Source organism: Podarcis melisellensis (assembly GCF_964234715.1).
Source record: "Podarcis melisellensis genome assembly, chromosome: 16".
NCBI lineage: Eukaryota > Metazoa > Chordata > Lepidosauria > Squamata > Lacertidae > Podarcis > Podarcis melisellensis.
This window is the reverse complement of record NC_138533.1, coordinates 1,502,575-1,523,325: the sequence shown is the minus strand read 5'-3', so window position 1 is coordinate 1,523,325 and position 20,751 is coordinate 1,502,575. Positions and strand designations below refer to the sequence as shown.

General features: G+C 43.3%; 1 protein-coding gene across 1 annotated transcript in view; it reads left to right on the top strand.

The window, feature by feature from the left end:
• The window catches only part of LOC309358881 (vomeronasal type-2 receptor 26-like), a gene marked incomplete at both ends in the record, with an annotated part of 34,691 nt that extends 16,257 nt beyond the window's left edge, over positions 1–18,434 (top strand). The window contains 5 exons of the mRNA XM_081892149.1: positions 9,968–10,143; positions 11,304–11,595; positions 15,151–15,378; positions 15,862–15,988; positions 17,533–18,434. Of these exons, the coding sequence (XP_081748275.1) occupies positions 9,968–10,143; positions 11,304–11,595; positions 15,151–15,378; positions 15,862–15,988; positions 17,533–18,434 (1,725 nt within the window). The remainder of the gene's footprint in view (positions 1–9,967; positions 10,144–11,303; positions 11,596–15,150; positions 15,379–15,861; positions 15,989–17,532) is intronic.
• Between the last annotated feature and the right edge of the window lie 2,317 nt (positions 18,435–20,751).

The window sequence follows — 20,751 nt, the reverse complement described above, 5'->3', positions numbered from 1 at the left end:
ACACAATGACTAGACCCTCAGAAGAGGAGGATGAACCACTAATTAAGCTTAGTACTGGTTCTCCAGAGAGTTCAGAGGCTGAACCAGAAATCAAAGAAGAGCAGCACCTCTTACGTAGGTCTGAGAGAGCAACGAAGGGTGTACCACCCAAGAGGTATTCACAAGAGTTTGCTAACTTAGCTGTTGCTGTTGTAAACGACCAAGGTCAGATTGAAGCTGTGTCTGAGTCAGAGACAAAGGCACAACAGAGAGTTGCTAACCAAGGTAATGCAGATGCACTCATTCCTTGGAAGTCACACAACCAGAGAGGTACATTGGTAAAACCAGTGGCGGGTAGTTCCAAGGGTGGAACTGAAACAACAGGGGAATGTTATAAGTATAACAACTGTTTGTTTTCTTCTCTGGATGACGCTTTGCTCGCAGCACGCATTGATACTTTAGGGGGAGTATGTTATTCTAAAGCAGCAATGCGGCAGCAAGCAAAGACTATAGCAGCCAAGACTGCTGCTTGTGGCTGGAAAGCCAAACAGGAAGTTTGTGACTGTTGCCATGGGAACAAAGGGGCAGTCCAATCTGTACTGAGCACCGGATGTTAGCTCAGTGGGTTTGTTATATGACCTGTGCTGGAAGGACATGGGTGGAGTTTCTCTCTGTCTGTTGAAGAGAGCAGACATGTTTACTGTATGACTGCTAAAAGACACAAATAAAGACATGTAGATACGTTTTCAGTCTGTGTCTGATTCCCCTCCCTGGGGATATGCAGGGAACAAGAGGGGAGAGAGGAGCAGTTGGTGTGTTTTCCTCACAGCCTGAGGAAAATCGCCGGAACGGACCTCGCGTATGTTTTATCCTGCCGGGAGTCGCCGGAGGGAGGTCTAAGGAATTCAGCCGGTGCCTGAACAGATAGGCACATACCTCAGGACGGGCTAGAATTTCCAACAGTGGTAGCAGAGGATGGTTGCTGTTTTCATCGACCTCTGCATCAAGAAGTTGGCCTCCATGGAAGCCTGAGGTGAGAAGGCTGATTCTCTGCAGCCAGCAGCTGACCAGAAGAATCTGAAAGCCAAGCAACGGAGCCCAGGTATGAGTTTTTCGGGCTTAAAGGAGTGAATGCAGATTGAGTTATTCTCTGCTTCACGGGGAGCAGTAGATGGGAAAAACAGCTCCAGTCAAAAGAGAAACCGCATTCCAAACATTCCTGTGGTTTTTCCTGTTCAAGGAAAAGGAATGCTGTTGCTTAGCAACGAAGGCCAGTTTCACGAGAGGGCTGGACAAGTCAGGCTTTTGCCTCGGAGAGGCAAAAACAAAGTTTTTGTTATGTCTTAGGCCCAATCAAACGAACTGTTGGAAAGGGACTTTCCGAAGCAGCTAGCGTTCAGAGCTGCCAGGTGGCACAGAGTGTAAACAAGCCAGCTATTGGATTTTAGAGGCTTGTGTTTGAGAGTCAATGCAAGGACTCAAGATGGATGCAAAGAAGGGAGCTTTGCCTTCTCCGCCCCTTCTGACCAGTGACAATTATGCGTCCTGGTCTAGTAAGATGAAGGCCCTGCTGCAGAATCAGAGACTGTTTGGGGTGATTGAAAACCCCATTCCAGCAGCACCAACGCGTGCTTGGGAGTCACAGGATGTGAAGGCCAGAACTGCTATAATTCTGTGCGTGTCAGACTCTGAGCTTATCCACATACAAGATTTACTGCACGCGAGAGATGTTTGGGACACGCTGAGAAGGACACATCAGAGAGATGCAGGTTCTTCAGCGTTGCTGTGTTTTGAGAAGCTGACCAACCTGAGGCTTGCGCCTGATGGAGATGTTCAAGCGCACCTGACGGAAATGAAATTTCTGCGTCAACAGATGGTGGAACGCAATTTCCGTCTGCAGGAGGAAGTGTTTTGCTTCATGGTGATCAACAGTCTGAATCGGACTTACAAAACAGTTGCCAGTCAGCTGGGGTCTCTCCCAGCAGCGGATCTCACGTCGGACAGGGTCTTTGCCATCGTGCTGAATGAACATGACAGACTTTCCGCCCTGGAAGTCAAGGACAGGGGGAGCCAAGAACGGAGTTCTAACGCCCCTACTGCTGTTGCTACTGGAGAAAATGCTGTAGCTTTGAACGTTGTCCGATGTTACAATTGTGACCAAACTGGGCATCTTCAGCGGTACTGCAAGAAGCCACGTCAGAAAAGAGGAGCCAAGGCGAGCTCCGCAAAGTCTGAGGCGTCAGACAAAAGTCACACCAAGCCAAAGGCAAAGACTGCAAAAGCTTTGATGTCGCTAAAAGCCACACCAGAGGTGGGAAACTTCTTTGTCCTAGACACTGGAGCCACAGTTCACATGACAGGACACAGAGGACTATTTTCTACGTTTGAGAAGCAAAGCTTCGTGGTGCAACTAGCCAACGGTCAAAAGCTGGAAGCGACCGGAATTGGGACTGTGTATCTTAAAAGTCTGAACTTGACTATAAACAATGTTTATTTGGTTCCAGAGTTGAAGTTCAATCTGCTCAGTGTTTCGCAGATTGCCAAGAAGGGACTAAAACTGTCCTATGATGATCAGAACTGCAAGATCTACAAAGATGGAGAGTTGTATCTTTCTGCCAAAGAGAAAGATGGACTGTATTTGTTGACTTTTGATCAAAGTGATTACATGAAATGTAATTCTTGTGATTCTAACATGGTCTCTTTTACAGGTGTAGCCAAGAAGAACACCAAGCAGGTCACCTCGAGGGTCGACAAGGCATTTCAGCGGGTGTATGCTGATGTGATTGGTCCTCTAGCACCCTCTAGAGGCAATGCAAAGTATTACCTAATATGTGTTGATTCTTTTACAGGTTTTGTCTGGCTTTATCTTTTGGAGAGACTGAAAGAAGCCTTAGAAAGGTTTAAAGAGTTTTGTGACAAGGTTAAAAATATGCATGATGCTGACATAGATTGTCTTTGCACAGATGAGAAGCCAATTTTCTTTTTACAGGAGTTCCAGAGGTTCCTGAAGAAGAAAGGGATAAGACACAAAGCTGCTAGTTCCGAAGAAGCTTGGAACAAATGTGTCTGTAGTAGGGTGAACAAAGAATTGCAAAAGGGAATGCATGCGCAATTGCTTAGTTCACATCTGCCACATGAGTACTGGGCTGAGTCGCTAATGTCATTCTGTTACACGTGGTTGAGAAAGTTTTCAAAAGAGTTGGGAAGTTCTCCTTTTGAGAAACTGTTCCACAGAAAACCTTCTGTTGCCCATTTCAAGGTTTTTGGGTCTCATGTGAGAATAGAAGCTCCAGGTGGGGTAAAGAATGCCAGAGGCATTTTTGTGGGTTATGAAAAGGGTCTCTACAGAGTAATTTTGTCTGAATCTGGTCAGGTGATTCTCACAAAATTTCTAGAGAGTGCTCCTGAACAGGAGAGAGTGATTGTTCAAACATTTCCCACAGGCGTTGATGATGATTCTGATGATGATGATGTTGATTTTATTGAGTTCAGTAGTACTGATGATGACAGCGATAGCTCAGACAGCTCAGTTGTCACAGTCATTGAGAGGAAATCTCACACAATGACTAGACCCTCAGAAGAGGAGGATGAACCACTAATTAAGCTTAGTACTGGTTCTCCAGAGAGTTCAGAGGCTGAACCAGAAATCAAAGAAGAGCAGCACCTCTTACGTAGGTCTGAGAGAGCAACGAAGGGTGTACCACCCAAGAGGTATTCACAAGAGTTTGCTAACTTAGCTGTTGCTGTTGTAAACGACCAAGGTCAGATTGAAGCTGTGTCTGAGTCAGAGACAAAGGCACAACAGAGAGTTGCTAACCAAGGTAATGCAGATGCACTCATTCCTTGGAAGTCACACAACCAGAGAGGTACATTGGTAAAACCAGTGGCGGGTAGTTCCAAGGGTGGAACTGAAACAACAGGGGAATGTTATAAGTATAACAACTGTTTGTTTTCTTCTCTGGATGACGCTTTGCTCGCAGCACGCATTGATACTTTAGGGGGAGTATGTTATTCTAAAGCAGCAATGCGGCAGCAAGCAAAGACTATAGCAGCCAAGACTGCTGCTTGTGGCTGGAAAGCCAAACAGGAAGTTTGTGACTGTTGCCATGGGAACAAAGGGGCAGTCCAATCTGTACTGAGCACCGGATGTTAGCTCAGTGGGTTTGTTATATGACCTGTGCTGGAAGGACATGGGTGGAGTTTCTCTCTGTCTGTTGAAGAGAGCAGACATGTTTACTGTATGACTGCTAAAAGACACAAATAAAGACATGTAGATACGTTTTCAGTCTGTGTCTGATTCCCCTCCCTGGGGATATGCAGGGAACAAGAGGGGAGAGAGGAGCAGTTGGTGTGTTTTCCTCACAGCCTGAGGAAAATCGCCGGAACGGACCTCGCGTATGTTTTATCCTGCCGGGAGTCGCCGGAGGGAGGTCTAAGGAATTCAGCCGGTGCCTGAACAGATAGGCACATACCTCAGGACGGGCTAGAATTTCCAACAGTGGTAGCAGAGGATGGTTGCTGTTTTCATCGACCTCTGCATCAAGAAGTTGGCCTCCATGGAAGCCTGAGGTGAGAAGGCTGATTCTCTGCAGCCAGCAGCTGACCAGAAGAATCTGAAAGCCAAGCAACGGAGCCCAGGTATGAGTTTTTCGGGCTTAAAGGAGTGAATGCAGATTGAGTTATTCTCTGCTTCACGGGGAGCAGTAGATGGGAAAAACAGCTCCAGTCAAAAGAGAAACCGCATTCCAAACATTCCTGTGGTTTTTCCTGTTCAAGGAAAAGGAATGCTGTTGCTTAGCAACGAAGGCCAGTTTCACGAGAGGGCTGGACAAGTCAGGCTTTTGCCTCGGAGAGGCAAAAACAAAGTTTTTGTTATGTCTTAGGCCCAATCAAACGAACTGTTGGAAAGGGACTTTCCGAAGCAGCTAGCGTTCAGAGCTGCCAGGTGGCACAGAGTGTAAACAAGCCAGCTATTGGATTTTAGAGGCTTGTGTTTGAGAGTCAATGCAAGGACTCAAGATGGATGCAAAGAAGGGAGCTTTGCCTTCTCCGCCCCTTCTGACCAGTGACAATTATGCGTCCTGGTCTAGTAAGATGAAGGCCCTGCTGCAGAATCAGAGACTGTTTGGGGTGATTGAAAACCCCATTCCAGCAGCACCAACGCGTGCTTGGGAGTCACAGGATGTGAAGGCCAGAACTGCTATAATTCTGTGCGTGTCAGACTCTGAGCTTATCCACATACAAGATTTACTGCACGCGAGAGATGTTTGGGACACGCTGAGAAGGACACATCAGAGAGATGCAGGTTCTTCAGCGTTGCTGTGTTTTGAGAAGCTGACCAACCTGAGGCTTGCGCCTGATGGAGATGTTCAAGCGCACCTGACGGAAATGAAATTTCTGCGTCAACAGATGGTGGAACGCAATTTCCGTCTGCAGGAGGAAGTGTTTTGCTTCATGGTGATCAACAGTCTGAATCGGACTTACAAAACAGTTGCCAGTCAGCTGGGGTCTCTCCCAGCAGCGGATCTCACGTCGGACAGGGTCTTTGCCATCGTGCTGAATGAACATGACAGACTTTCCGCCCTGGAAGTCAAGGACAGGGGGAGCCAAGAACGGAGTTCTAACGCCCCTACTGCTGTTGCTACTGGAGAAAATGCTGTAGCTTTGAACGTTGTCCGATGTTACAATTGTGACCAAACTGGGCATCTTCAGCGGTACTGCAAGAAGCCACGTCAGAAAAGAGGAGCCAAGGCGAGCTCCGCAAAGTCTGAGGCGTCAGACAAAAGTCACACCAAGCCAAAGGCAAAGACTGCAAAAGCTTTGATGTCGCTAAAAGCCACACCAGAGGTGGGAAACTTCTTTGTCCTAGACACTGGAGCCACAGTTCACATGACAGGACACAGAGGACTATTTTCTACGTTTGAGAAGCAAAGCTTCGTGGTGCAACAGGAACATCCCATAGTTTGGTATCTTACAAATTGCATGAGGAGACCACTTAATTCTTTGCCAGATTTGAACCTGTAAAGTCTCATTCATATTGTTGTAATGCTGGGCTTGATAATTTTAGTGCAATGCACATCATGCTGCCATGTACAGGAACCAAACTTTTCTTTTTCAGATATGGACGACTGCTTTCCATGTCCACAAGATCATTATCCAAACCTTGAACAGGATTCGTGCATTCCAAAATGCATCAGTTTCTTGACTTATACAGAGCCTTTGGGGATCAGTCTGGCCACTTTGGCTCTTTCGTTTTCCTTCATCACAGCTTTGGTGCTTTGCATCTTCATTAAACACTGGGACACTCCCATCGTCAAAGCCAACAACCGGAGCCTCACCTTCTCCCTCCTCATCTCCATCTCCCTCTCCTTCCTTTGCTCACTGCTCTTCATCGGCCAGCCTGACAAGGTGACCTGTCTCCTTCGACAAACTGCTTTTGGCATCATCTTTTCAGTGGCAGTTTCTTGCGTGCTGGCCAAGACAACCATCGTGGTTCTTGCTTTCACGGTCACCAAACCCACGAGGAAATGGGTGGGGAAAAGACAGTCTCTCTCCATTGTTTCTTCCTGCTCTTTTATTCAAGCCACTCTTTGTGGTGTGTGGCTGACAACTTCTCCCCCATTCCCAGATTTAGACATGCACTCAATGACTAAAGAAATCCTTCTGGAATGTAATGATGGCTCAGTCACCATGTTCTACTGTGTCTTAGGCTACATGGGTGTACTAGCTATTGTCAGCTTCACTGTAGCTTTCTTAGCCAGGAAGTTGCCTGACAGTTTTAATGAAGCCAAATTCATCACCTTCAGCATTCTGGTCTTTTGTAGTGTTTGGATGTCCTTTGTTCCCACCTATCTGAGCACAAAAGGGAAATACATGGTGGCTGTGGAGATCTTCTCCATCTTAGCTTCCAGTGCTGGCTTACTGGGGTGTATATTCTTCCCAAAATGCTACATTATTGTGCTTAGGCCTGAACTGAACAGCAAGCAGCAGGTGAGAAGAAGAAAGCATTGAGGAATCTGAATAAATAAATAAATAAAACAAGAAAATTGTTCAGTAGCACCTTCGAGACCAACTAAGTTTGTTCTGGGTACAAGCTTATTCCCAAAACAAACTTAGTTGGTCTCTAAGGTGCAACCGGACAATTCTCTATTTTATTTTATTTTATTTTATTTTATTTTATTTTATTATTTTATTTTATTTTATTTTATTTTATTTTATTTTATTTTATTTTATTTTATTTTATTTTATTTATGGCTACCTACCTGAATCTAAATGGATGCATCTAATATTCTGTGGCCCTCATCCCTTGGTCAGGAGGAAACACAGGGACTTCACATTGCTGCAAGAAACATGTTTGAGTGAATTTATTTGGGAGTCATCACATCACATTTCAACTGAAAAGGATTTCTGCATTGCTGTTGCATGAGTTGTGGCCACACTGAAGATGTGTTGTGCTAAATAGATGAGTATTTAAAAAGGAGACCTGTGTGGCAAGAGAATAAAATTGAGCAAACTGCAGTGCTGAAAGATCTTCTGTCATTTTAATACAGTAATTATTTTCTCCCCCATATGTTTGCATTTGTTAAACTCCGCAATCAGGAATAAATGTATATACACACTGAAGTGTTTTCTCTCTCTCTGCTTCTATGATACAAATTGATTGGGTCAGTGACATTCCTGCTTGGGAGAGGGAGGAATTTGATTTGGTTTACGTTGAAAGCCCAGTGCACCTAATTTGCACTTTCCTGAAGTCTCAGGTAGTGTCAGAGGCTAGAAGTGCCTTTCACCAGCTGTAATTGGTTCAACAACTTATAATGGCAATGACACCCACCTGAGAGGTGCTGGAACTGAGTTCCAGCTGTAAAAAAAATCCCTGGTTGTGAGAATAAAACATGGGGAAGGTACACAGAACACATATGCTACCTGGAATTCCTGGGAGGAAAGGTGGGCTACCAAAGCAACAAGTATATAATGTTGGGATACTGCCAGGGAGACAAAGGCCATCACTGCCTCCACGTCGTCTCCGGACGATCCATCGATCTCTGTAGTCACACAGTATCAGCAATTAGCGGCACCAAGCCTCAGAAATAGATTGCCACATTCCTGGGCTGGTGCACACTCTGTCAGCAGAATTCACACAGCAAAAGTTGCACTCAGGAGGGTATCATTTAGAATGTTTATTCAGCGTTGGTCAGAACAAAGAAAAACATGACCGACTGCTAGCGTGTTCTGGCGCAGAGAGAGAAAACGAAAGCAATAGCAAACATAAACATCCTGAGAAACAGGAAATACGCAGACTCTGTGACTCACAAGCCTGCTCTCTCTTAAGGTGGAACGGAAATATCCTAACATATAAATGGGTCAGGTGCTTGGATGACTTTTTCCATATTCTAGTTAACTGCATGACTGTGGACCTGGATAGCTCAGTTGGTTAGAGTGTGGCACTGATAATGCCAAGGTTGCAGGAATGACCCCAATATGGGACAGCTGCATATTCCTGTCTTGCAGGGGGTTGGACTAGATGATCCTCAGGGCCCCTTCCAACAGTTCTATGTGTCTATGGTTCACATTTCGATTTTGAAGTATTGTAGGTATAAAAAAGTGAGTCAGGTGGTAGCTTTTAATGCCACATAAAAATACAGATCTTGTAAATCTATTTTATACTACTTCCCTCTCCTTAAGGTCTCATTTTTAAGGTGTTTTTCTTTTGCTCACTCTTTTGAAACCTATACAAGTATAGGCTTCTGCATCTCTAGTTGTGAGAGTGAGCAGGACGTAACAGAACTGAGATGTGCTAGAGAACAAATCAGCCCATTTAACAGTCTGGAGATTACAGCCACCGCACTGAAATTTGTCTGTGAGCTCCATTTCACATCTGTATCTGTTGTCTCTATTGGTTTTCATTTCTTCTCAGAAGTTGCACATTCCCTCTACTTTTGATCACCTGCCAGTAGCCACAGCATAAAGATCAAGGTCTTCCTAAACCCCAAACTGGCTATCTCTGCTGACAGTTATGTTGCATCTACATGCTATTCTCTCGACAGCAGCACCATGAAATATGATATTAATGCTCTCGTTGCGTGATTCAGCAGGATGGTGGATCTATCGGTATGTTCAGTAGATGCACATCTTGATCATTCTCCAGACTGCAAATCTAGTGAATTGACTACATGTTACTGGTGCCTGATACAATGGGTTGTATCCAACATTAGTCATACTCAGAGTAGACCCATTGAATTCATGGACCTAAATTAGTTATTCCATTAATGTAAATGGGTCTGCTCTAAGCATTACTAACTTTGGATGCAACCCTGTGTGTTTCTTACTAGGATATTTAACTCTTATCTAACCATACTGCTTACTCAATGGCCACTGAAGTTTTCACCTGGATTTTCAAAAGTATTTCATTCTTTAAAAACTTCTAAATATGAGACTTTTTTATGTAGACTTTGCAAACAAGTCATTTGTGGTTGATTAGTCTTATTCCAAGCTCACTTGTTTTCTGGGTTTTTTTTCAGTTGCTCTTGGTTATTGCAAGCTGATGCCTCTCTTGCTGTCCACGTGATGAAGACCACAGAAGACCTGCTGAGATCAGATAAACATGTTGTCCTCAGCGTCTCACAGAATCTGTGATTCTAAATAGGCCATTATTGTTCTTCCTAACTATCAAATTAAACATGATGACTCCTACTTTTCCACAAAGTCCCAAGGGAGCTTCAGTACTAATCCCCAGCAAAACCATGCACAGAAGAAGGAAGTTTGCTGTCAATAAACCTTCTATCATTCCATCCTGGGGCTAGAGACAGTCAGGGCTCTTGTCAGTTTGATCACTGATACTTTATCTTCTGCAGTTTGAGCTGTGTATCGACCAATTGTGTGTCCATTCAAGCCATGCTTGAAGATAATGAGTATGAATGGGTGTGGAGAAGAATTTTTTTCTTGCAAGTTAGTGGCATTTCTAGTATTAGTACTAGTGTTTTTGCCTCAGGTAGTGTGCAAGATTCCAGACGTCAAATGTGGCACCAGTGACCCTCTTCCTATTCTTCATAAGTTCCACCATCCAGGAGATCTCACCATTGCTGGCATCGTGTCTATGATGTACATGTTTTCCAAACCAATAACGTTCATAGAATGTCCCTCAATGGAGCTCTTTGATGGAACTTTGTAAGATTTTCAAACTTTCCATTATACGGATCACCAACGTGGCACCTGGGGGGTATGCATGCACCCCCAGAGATCTTCCCTGGGGCCCACAGGGTTCCCCCCTTGCTCCACTGAAATTAATCTTGAAAGACGCCTTGTATTATTGCCAATAGAATAGGTTGCCCTGTGTGTTTGGTATGTGTTTCTAGTTTGCAAATGGGATTTGGGTTGCGGAGCTCCCTTCCCGGTTAGGAAAGGGCAGCCATTACCCTTCGCGCCGCCTCTGGAAGTCCCATCCAGTGGTGATCTTAACTTCCACCTGCCCCTGATTTTCTTGGACACAAAATATTGAAATAATTGGCATTCAATGCATTAAAATTTGCCTTAAAAATAGTTTGCTATCCAACAACCAGTTTCTATAGGTTATAAATAGCCACAGTCCAAAATATCATCGATATTTGGAAGCAGAATTATTTAAAAAGGGGAGATGCTACCCTTACTAGTAAACTAGCTAAATTATTGAGTCATAAAACTCATATTATTTTTCAAGGAGAAGCAGCTCAGATGAAACATTAGCCCATGTTCTCTCCTGATGTTTAACACCCCCCCCAAAAAAATAAGGACATAAGATCCCAATTAATCTCCCCAGAACTTTCTCTGAAACTTAGCTAAATTTTGTATTTTGATTTTAATGGCAACCTCCAACCCTAAGATCACAGAAAAATTATATAGAAATATAGAAATAGTACCTCTAAGTGGTTTACAAGGAAATAAGGTAGCGCAAAGTTCACTATTGTAGCCATCAAAACTAGGCCACTGTTCTTAAATGGAAGGTGAGGTATGGTTAAAAATGGTCCATTTTTAATTATTTCTGATAGTTCAGGGATTCTGCTCATTCTCATTTTATAAGGTGCAATTGGTGTGCATGGATATGTTTTTAGAAATGAGACAATGTCAAATTCTGAATCCACCGGTGCCATTCTGAAAACCAACGCTAAGAAATTTGAATCTCCAAAATATGATGGGGGCAGGCGACTTTCAATGAGAACTTTGCAAACAGGTTCTCTCAAAATAGTATTGGGTGGCTGAGCCCATGTGACAAAAAGCCAACTGTGCATGACAACGTTTCTTCATCCTTGGGATGGAAATAATTTGTAAATCCTCCAATCCTCTCATTTCAGGGTCATGCTACAGATCTACCAGCATGTCCTGGCACTGATATTTGCTGTAAAGGAGATCAATGAAAATCCCAAGATTTTGCCTAATCTCACCCTCGGCTTCCATATCTACAATAGTTATTTCAATCCAAGATGGACCTATCAGGCCTCAATGGAGGTCTTCTCCACCCAGGGCAGATTCATCCCTAACTACAAATGTGATAATGTCAACAATCCAGTAGCTGTCATTGGGGGGCCCATTTCTGAAGTTTCTCTCCACATGGCAGATATCCTGCGCATCTACAAAATCCCACAGGTATGGCAGGCACTAGAGCATGGGATCATAACAAGTAATTTTCACTTGTGTTTTGGTGATTCGAAGTATTTTTAGGTGGTTTTCAAGGTCAGTTTGTACATTCAGAAAAATTTAGTACTGAATATATCCTTGTCTTCAGAATACAGATTATTTTAATGTGTTGAGCGATCAGTAGAGAAGGGAATTAAATGTTTAAATGTAAAAGGGGAAAAGATCAGCCTGATGTTCTCACAGACATTGAGTCTGAAGAGGTCCACTCCTCCTGGGAAAGCTCCACTACTTAACTTATAAGTTAGCTATATATGTCAGTTCCAAGAAACCTGTCTTAAGGACTTACATTTCCTCTTTGCCTTGTATATTTCAAACTCAGAGGAGGGAAATGGAAGGAACTGTAGGTTTTCTCCAGGGAAAAACTGTAAATAAGCAGCAATGTTTGTGAATGTACAAAGAAGTACAAAGTTCTCTTTCCTTATCTTGTACACCTTCATATTATGGAGGTGAAGTTCACATGGGAAATGAAGGTCTGATGTTTTTGAGGAAGGTATCCTTCAACACTTTTTCAGAATGGGAGAGTAAAGGCAAGAATGAGAGAACAAATTTTTAAGAATAGTTTTATTAAAATATTTTTTTAAAAATAAGGGATTCTGCAAACTGCAATGTTTTCAGACAAGATCTGATGACATTATAAATAACGTATATACACTTAAAGATCACTGTCAGACAAATCCAGACATAAAATAAACCCAAAACAAATAAACCACAGGCATGAGAAGGCATTAAAAGTAGCAACTAGAACCATTTATAGCATAGAAATGATAGTTAAACAAGACAAGATTGCAAAAAAAAGACCCTCATTTTACCAAGTAGAAGCAATTAAAGTATTCAAATATCCTGAGTCCTTGGCCATGTTCCTCCTTGCTTGGAAATGAAATCAAGTCAAACTAAATTAATATGGTTCTATTTTGTGATCTAATATGAAGCATTGCTTTTGACCCTACTCTCTCCAAGCATAGCTGGGGAAGCGTAGCAGAAATGGGGAACATTTTCCAGCCCAAGGGCCACATTCCCTCCTGAGCAACCTTTAGAGAGCTTTGCAATTGATGGTTGGGGGTGAGAGGCAAAAGTGGTAGTGCAATGAATGTAAATGTTACCTTTGTGCATTTTTTACAGGCACCCCTCTGAATCTTCCATCCAGACAAATAAAATGTCATAATCTCGGTTGAAGGTGTGTAGCAGAGCTAGTGGGGTGGTTGTTCCAGGGCTAGCTTGAGAGCGTTGGCAGGTCACGCTGTCCAAAGCAGGGTCTGAGGTGTCCTAATCCTGGTGTATATGAATGCTCAGCCTCTTTGTACCTCATAAACACATACACTTGAAATTCTCAGCAGCATTCAATAAATGCAGACTTCTTAATCAAGGTTAAAATCTTCTTTAATGATTGGCATACAACTTCAACAGAATGAAACGACACAGATTATCCCCTCCCCCTTTAATTTTGGAAATTTCCTGCTCTTTTGTCCTCCTTTCATTTCTTCAGCTCATATATGGCTCTGCTCCAGTGACCAAGCAGACAACCCAGACCATTTTCTACCACCAGATGTTCCCAGATGTGGCTCATCAGTATAAAGGGATTCTCCAACTACTGCTGCATTTCAGGTGGATGTGGGTTGGGGTGCTGTCTGTGAGCGATGCCATTGGAGAGACATTTGTAAGCAACATACTTCCCCAGTTTGTCAAGAGAGGGATTTGCTTTGATTTCATTGAAAGATTCCCAGTAATGACTAACTCCAATGACATTGCTGTCATAGTGTCAGAAGGGATGGAAACAAGCCATATTGTCAAGAGAAGCACTGCTGATGCAGTGATCATTCAGGGGGAAATTGATACCATTATAATTTTGAGAATGTTTCACGAGTATTCACAACTTGAGGACACATCAGTAAAAGGAAAAGATAAAGTCTGGATTATGACAGCTCAGATGGATTTCGCATCAGTTCCCTTCCAAAGGACTTGGGACATAGGCTTATTCCATGGTTCAATAGTCTTTGCTGTCCACTCAAAGGAAGTGTCAGCTTTCCAGAAATTTCTCCAGATGAGAAACCCTACTTCAGACAAAGAATATGGCTTTATCAAGGTATTTTGGGAAGAAGCATTTGAATGTTTTTTCCCAAGACCTATGGTCAACAGGCGGGATGGTGAGATCTGCAGTGGGAAGGAGAAGCTGGAGACTCTGCCTGCCTCTGTTTTTGAAATGAGCATGACAGGCCACAGCTACAGTGTTTACACTGCTGTCTTTGCTGTGGCACATGCATTGCATGCCATGCATTCATCGAGGTTCAAGCACAGAGCATTGGTGGATGAAGGAAGAATGAAGCTTCTGAGTCAACAGCTGTGGAAGGTAATGTCTTGAGGAAACTTATGCAGGAAACACCACCATATCCGGGAGAACAAAAAGTGGAATCCAGACAGCGTATAAAGCTGTCTATAAGGCTATTTTGTATCTAAAAGCCAAATCCTTTAAGAAATTGAATGCATCACTTGGCATTGCGTTCCTTTTAAAAACTGTAAATAATAGGTGCTAGGATTTTAGCAGTGGTTCAGAGGAAATTTGATCATTTCTTGATGGAAGCCAGCGTGTGTGCATGGTTGTGTGTCTATGTAATAACTTTCATTAGAAGTGTCACACAGGAAGAAAGGATTTAGGCTAATCCTGGCTTCTTGTCCTCCAACATTTCTGTCATCTCCAAGTGTCATCACACAGTTTTGCTCTCAGTCCTCTCACAGATTCCATTTTGTTAAGTTTATCTAGCAAACATGAATAAACAGAGGAAGGCCAATTATATTGAATCAGACTGTTGGTCTGTCTAGCTCAGTCTTGTTTACACTGGCTGGCAGCTCCTTGGGACATTGCCAGACCTACCTGAAGATGTCAGAGACTGGACCTGGGAGGCGCTGCATGCAAAGAACATGCTCTATCACCAAGTTTGCCTTTCCCTTGTTGTTGTTTAGTCATTTAGTCATGTCCGACTCTTCGTGACCCCATGGACCAGAGTATGCCAGGCACTTGTCTTTCACTGCCTCCCGCAGTTTGGTCAAACTCATGCTGTGCAGAGATTATTTATAGTTCACCCATTATTTTAAGTAGGACCTAGAGATGGATGTGTACACCCTCCCCTTACTTATTCTTTTCCTCAGCCTTCAAGAGCCAGCTCCAAAACAGTTACTGGTCTATCCCCCCTTCACAATATGCTTTATTCATATGAGTTGAATCCTGAGGAGCAAGTTGAACTCAAGAGCTACCAGATGCTGCTAGATATAAAGGCTATGTTCTACCTCCACAGTTGGAGTCCGTATGCCTCTGAATACTAACTGTTGAGAACCACACTGAGGACAATATTTTCCTCCCAGGCTTTCCATGGTTGGTCAGTGTGAGAACATGATGCTAGGCTAGGTGGGCCATCCTCTGGTATATCTGAGGTTCCACCAAAATACAGATTCATTACCCATATCCTTTAACACCCCAATCTTCTTGTTCTTATATTTCCTTCCAAAATTTAGCTCAACCACTTTGTAAGAAGCACCTCATTTAACAGCAGTTCTGGTGAAACAATTTCCTTCAATAAAAATGGAGAGTTAGAAACAGGATTTGATATCACCAACTGGGTGACATTCCCAAACCAGTCCTTTCTGAGAGCCAGAGTTGGAAAGATAGACCCCATGGCACCACGGGAAGAAACATTCACCATTTCGGAGAATGCTATTGTGTGGCCCAAGAGCTTTAATCAGGTAAAGGCCATTCAGGTTGTGCTATAGTCAAACATTCTGTGGTTCACAGGTCGCTCTGGGAACCTTCGATTGAATTTCTTTGGTCAAATGTTTTAAGCAAGCATGTCAAGCTGGTAGAAATTTATAATAGAAAGAAAGAAAGAAAGAAAGAAAGAAAGAAAGAAAGAAAGAAAGAAAGAAAGAAAGAGAGGGAGGGAGGGAGGGAGGGAGGGAGGGAGGGAGGGAGGGAGGGAGGGAGGGAGGGAGGGAGGGTCAAGAAGTCTATTAGAGCACCCTTTGCAAATGTAAGTTTGGATGAACTGGGTTCTGCAAAAGTCCACAGACAAGTGATCATTTATCTGATTCAAGTATATTCTAGTAGGTGCAGAAAAGGGAGGCTTGCTCCAGATTGCAAAATGAAACAAAATCCTCCTTGATTCAAAATAACCAGTGAGGTACAAACTTGCAAAAATTAAAACATTATTTTCTTTCATGTATGGACAGGCACGACCCCTTTCTGTGTGCAATGACAATTGTCACCCGGGGTATCAGAAGGCCAAGAAGGAAGGGAAGCCATTTTGCTGCTATGATTGCATTCCATGTCCGGAAGGGAAGATCTCAAACCAGAAGGGTAAGAAATATCATGCACACAGTTTATCAGGGATATTGGCAACAGGATAGAGAGAGTCATTTCTTTTGTGTCAATAGAGTGGTTCACAATTCTACAATGGTGGTGGTAGCTGCTAATATGAATGAAGATGCAATCTGACAAACTGACATGCAGTCAGCATAGCCCAGTCCAAGAAGCCAAACCCTCCTTGATAACACCACCTGCACAGCCAGTGGTGTGCATCCAGAAAATGCATCCAGTATTTTCCTCTCTCTTCCTGGGCCATGACCTTCAACAGGAAGGAGTTATGAAAAGACCACCTGTGCCTCAAGTCCCTTCAGCCTCCTGCCCCAAGTCGCACAGCCCCTTGCTATACATTGAAGGTTGTTGTGGCAGTATTGTGAGTACCCACATGGATCAGAAGGAAAGGGTTGTGGTGAGTGGGCTGGCAATTTCTCTGCCACATCCTGAATCTTTGCACCTGGAAAACACCACACATGATACATAAATTCCATTCAAGAATTGTTTCCTGTAACACATCTTAAAGCAATCTAACAATAAAATATCAACAATGGAATGCCACACTTTTCAAAAGGTAATGTCAAAGTGACACAGACCAAACTCATTCATTCGTTTTAAAGACTTATGCCCCACCTCTCAGTCTATTGCCTCTTGAGGTGAAATGCAAAAGAACAGGAAGCAACATGTACTCATCCCAGACCCAGCTGTTGGGATATAGTTCCATTCTACCTTAAAAGGAACAGGCGTGACTGTTGTGTGTCACATGCCTGTTTGCATTTCCAGCACAGTCTGCTGGGAACTTCTGTTTGCATATTGCTTTTGCTTTGCTGCTGTTTTGCTGGACACGAAGGGTAGCAGACATGTTTTCCTTTGTTCCTGAACTACGCTGAATAAATACCTGTAAATAATGCTTACACATGTCTCTGTCCGCCACTTCTGTTGTGAGGATTTCTTCACTCTGCTAATAAGAGTGTGCATAGCTTCTGAATGTTTCGGAGGCTCGTGTCGCTGATTGATGCTGGTCTGGGAACTGGAGTTCTCCTGGCTGCTGGCCGGTGGCTGGAGCCAGCTAGGGGCCTGCCAAATTCCCCCATCTCCCCGGCAGCATCCCAGCACCAGCAGCTCAAAATCTTCTGTGTGATTGATTGGGCCAAAGTGTGCTTTCTTGCAGCTCTGCAGTACAAAGGAAATTGACAATTGGTGCTGTCAACTGCCTTTGTACAGTTGGTGCAGAATGTTCTTGCTGACAGGGAAAGGGTTAACAGTGGTCCCTGCAGCTGATCCTTCAGCAGTCAGTGGAGACGGCAAGGCTGCCCTTCCCCAGACCAAGAGGAGAAGTAGTTTGTTCCACGCCTCCCCAACAATCAGTAGTAGAGAAAGACATATTCATTGCCATAACTGAGCACCCAGTGCTGCTGGGTTCCTCATCTGTGAGAACAACATCTTGCAAATATTTATATTTCCATTTTTAACCTGACAGTATTCATGCAGGTCTTTCTCATATTTAGATTTGATTATTTCAGACCTGATGTTTTCTTTTCCAGACACAGATAACTGTTTCCAGTGTCCAGAAGATCAGTTTCCAAATGACGACCAGGATTCATGTATTCCAAAATACATAACCTTCCTAACGTATGAAGAACCTTTGGGAATCACTTTGACCAGTTCTGCTCTTTCCTTGTCTTTCATCACAGCTTTGGTGATGGGAATCTTCATTATGCACAGGGACACTCCCATCGTCAAAGCCAACAACCAGAGCCTCACCTACCTTCTCCTTCTCTCCCTCCTTCTCTCCTTTCTTTGTGTTTTGCTATTCATTGGCCAGCCTGAAAGTCTTACCTGTCTTCTTCAGCAAACCGCATTTGGCATAATCTTTTCAGTGGCAATTTCTTGTGTGTTGGCCAAAACCACCATTGTAGTTCTGGCTTTCATGGCCACCAAACCAGGGAGCAGGATGAGGATGTGGGCAGGAAGAAGACTGTCCATTTCCATTGTTCTTTCCTGCTCCCTTACACAAGTCGCCATTTGCATTGTGTGGCTGGCAATATCTCCTCCGTTCCCAGATTTAGACATGCATTCAGTGACCAAAGAGATTGTATTGCAATGTCATGAAGGATCATCCTTCATGTTCTATTGTGCTCTGGGCTTTATGGGCTTCCTGGCCATGTTCAGCTTCATCATGGCCTTCCTAGCCCGGAAGTTGCCTGACAGTTTTAATGAAGCCAAGTTCATCACCTTCAGCATGTTGGTCTTTTGTAGCGTTTGGCTTTCCTTTGTCCCAACGTACTTGAGCACCAAAGGAAAATACGTGGTGGCTGTCAAGATCTTCTCCATCTTGGCCTCCAGCTTTGGGATACTTGGCTGCATATTTTCCCCAAAATGTTATATTATTATACTGAGGCCTGAGTTGAATAACAAGGAGCAGTTAAGAAGAAGGAATCATTGAAGCCACTAAAATTCTGTGACTTTAGAAATGCCATGAGTAAACTTTTGGACTTGGTTCATTTTGAGATGTCTTCCTCTTTTCTTTGTTGTAAGACACTTGGAGCCTGATTGTTTTTTGTGAGAGCAGCGTACAAATAAAATTATGACTGACTGAATGATCCTACTTTCTACAAGTCTTCCCAGGACAGATGTTATGCTAACCAGTCTATAAGTTTCAGGACCTTAAGGCCTGAATAATAATAATAATAATAATAATAATAATAATAATAATAATAACAACAACAACAACAACTTTTATTTATATCCCGCCCTCCCCAGCCGAAGTCAGGCTCAGGGCGGCTAACACCAGATATATAACATTAGTATAAAATCAAACAATAATTAAATTACCTCCTAAAAACAGGTCAAAATCACATTAAAGTCTAATTAGATGGCTTTCTGAAGGATTAGGGTTGGGAACAGTAAATGTTCATCAGACCCAACTGTTTACACTGTTCTTATATGGGCCTGTGAGGATGCTGGGAGGCCTTTTTCATATTAGTTCTTATACAAAAAGAAAAGGGGAGTCAGGCTGAGCCCTGACCAAAGGCCTGGCGGAACAACTCCATCTTGCAGGCCCTGCGGAAAGATGTCAAATCCCACAAGCCCCTGATCTCTTGTGACAGAGCACTCCACCAGACCGGGGTTGAAGAAGTCAAACTCTTCTTAAGTAAGCTTGGATGTTTCTACAGTGTATCACTGGGCAGACAATGAATAGTCTCTGGCAGACCTTATAAGGTGGACAACCTCTGGCATGGGAAAAGGTGGAGAGTCTGCTGGGTTGCTGAGTTGATCCTTGCTCTCTAGGTGTCTCATTACAAATGAACAGTAGTCAGGACTGCAGAGAATACAAACTTAGGGCTGGTTCTCAAGGATATTAAACTCCCTCCACACACAATATTTTTTCAAGGGGATTTCAAACATCATCTTATTAATAGGGAATCTTTTGAAACTTTTCTGCTACTTTTGAACTCTGGAAAATACCCACAAAATACCCTCATTCCCTCCATTCATATAGACCTCTGAGACCTGCACAGAGCAAGCAGCCCAACTGCACTTTCAAGTATAATGCATATAGCATGTTTTTTGCTTAATGGTCCCTGATAGTGCATAGTTGAGAATATAAACATCATCTGCCCCTAACTACTATAGTTACATCCATCTAGTTTCTTGCTACAAATTGCATCACCTGGGCCCATTAATTCCCATAACACAACTAGGTGACGACATAAACTGGATGATTGCAGCAATCACATCTATGTGTCTGTAAACCATAATAATGTGATCATCGCCCTTGTAATGATTAACATAAGAACAGAAGACACTTCTCCCCACACAAAGGGGCTATGAGCTGCATTATTATTAACGAAAATAGGAGGATCCTACTAATATCCCTTGCACATTTCCAAGGTATGACGAGATATCCAGCGCTTGGTCAGTCAGATAACAGAGACTTTATCCTGCACCATCTGAGCCACAAATCAGCCCCTAGTGGCTCCTTAAGTCATGCTGCTCAGGCTGCAGTACAGGACTCAGCAAAGGAGAATGTGGAGGTGGGAGAATTTATGTACAAGAAGAATTATTTCATGCAAGATGGTTGGATTTTTACTATGGCTGCCAGTGCTTTTGCCTCGGGTGACATGCAAGATTCCTAATATTGAATGCAGCATCAGTAATCCCCTTCCTATTCTTCACAAGTACTACCAGCCAGGAGATCTCATCATTGCTGGTATTATGTCTCAGATCTACATATTCTTCAACTCAATAGACTTCAAAAAATGTCCTTCTAGTGACCTCTTTGATGACATTGTGTAAGATTTGTTTTCTAAAATCCTCTGATATCACATATTTATTATATTTTCCCTAGAAGAGCCAGGCCCATAGATCAGTGTTAGATCCAGTGAATGGGAGAAGGATGGCAGCTCAACTTCCCCGGCCTTTGTCAAATAATTGCATCATACCTGTAGCTAAGCCACATTAATCATCACCTTCCCTTTGTCTTTTTAGTTGTGGCAGCCATGAATCTAACATCCCAAGCCTATTTTCCTCAGCAGCTTATTCAAAGCCAGGATCTGCAAGATGGATCAGCCTGGGCTCAGCCCGCTGAAACCCCTCATCCCAGATCAGACAGAGATATAGTACTGTGTCTCCTATTCCAGCTAATTTTTAGCTCACCTGACTCATACAAGGCCAGGGTAAGCCCCCCAAAGGGGAGATGTTCCAGGTGCATGGCAGTGTTGGTGCAGGTGGAGAGCTATTCCATACTCCATTGGGTTTCC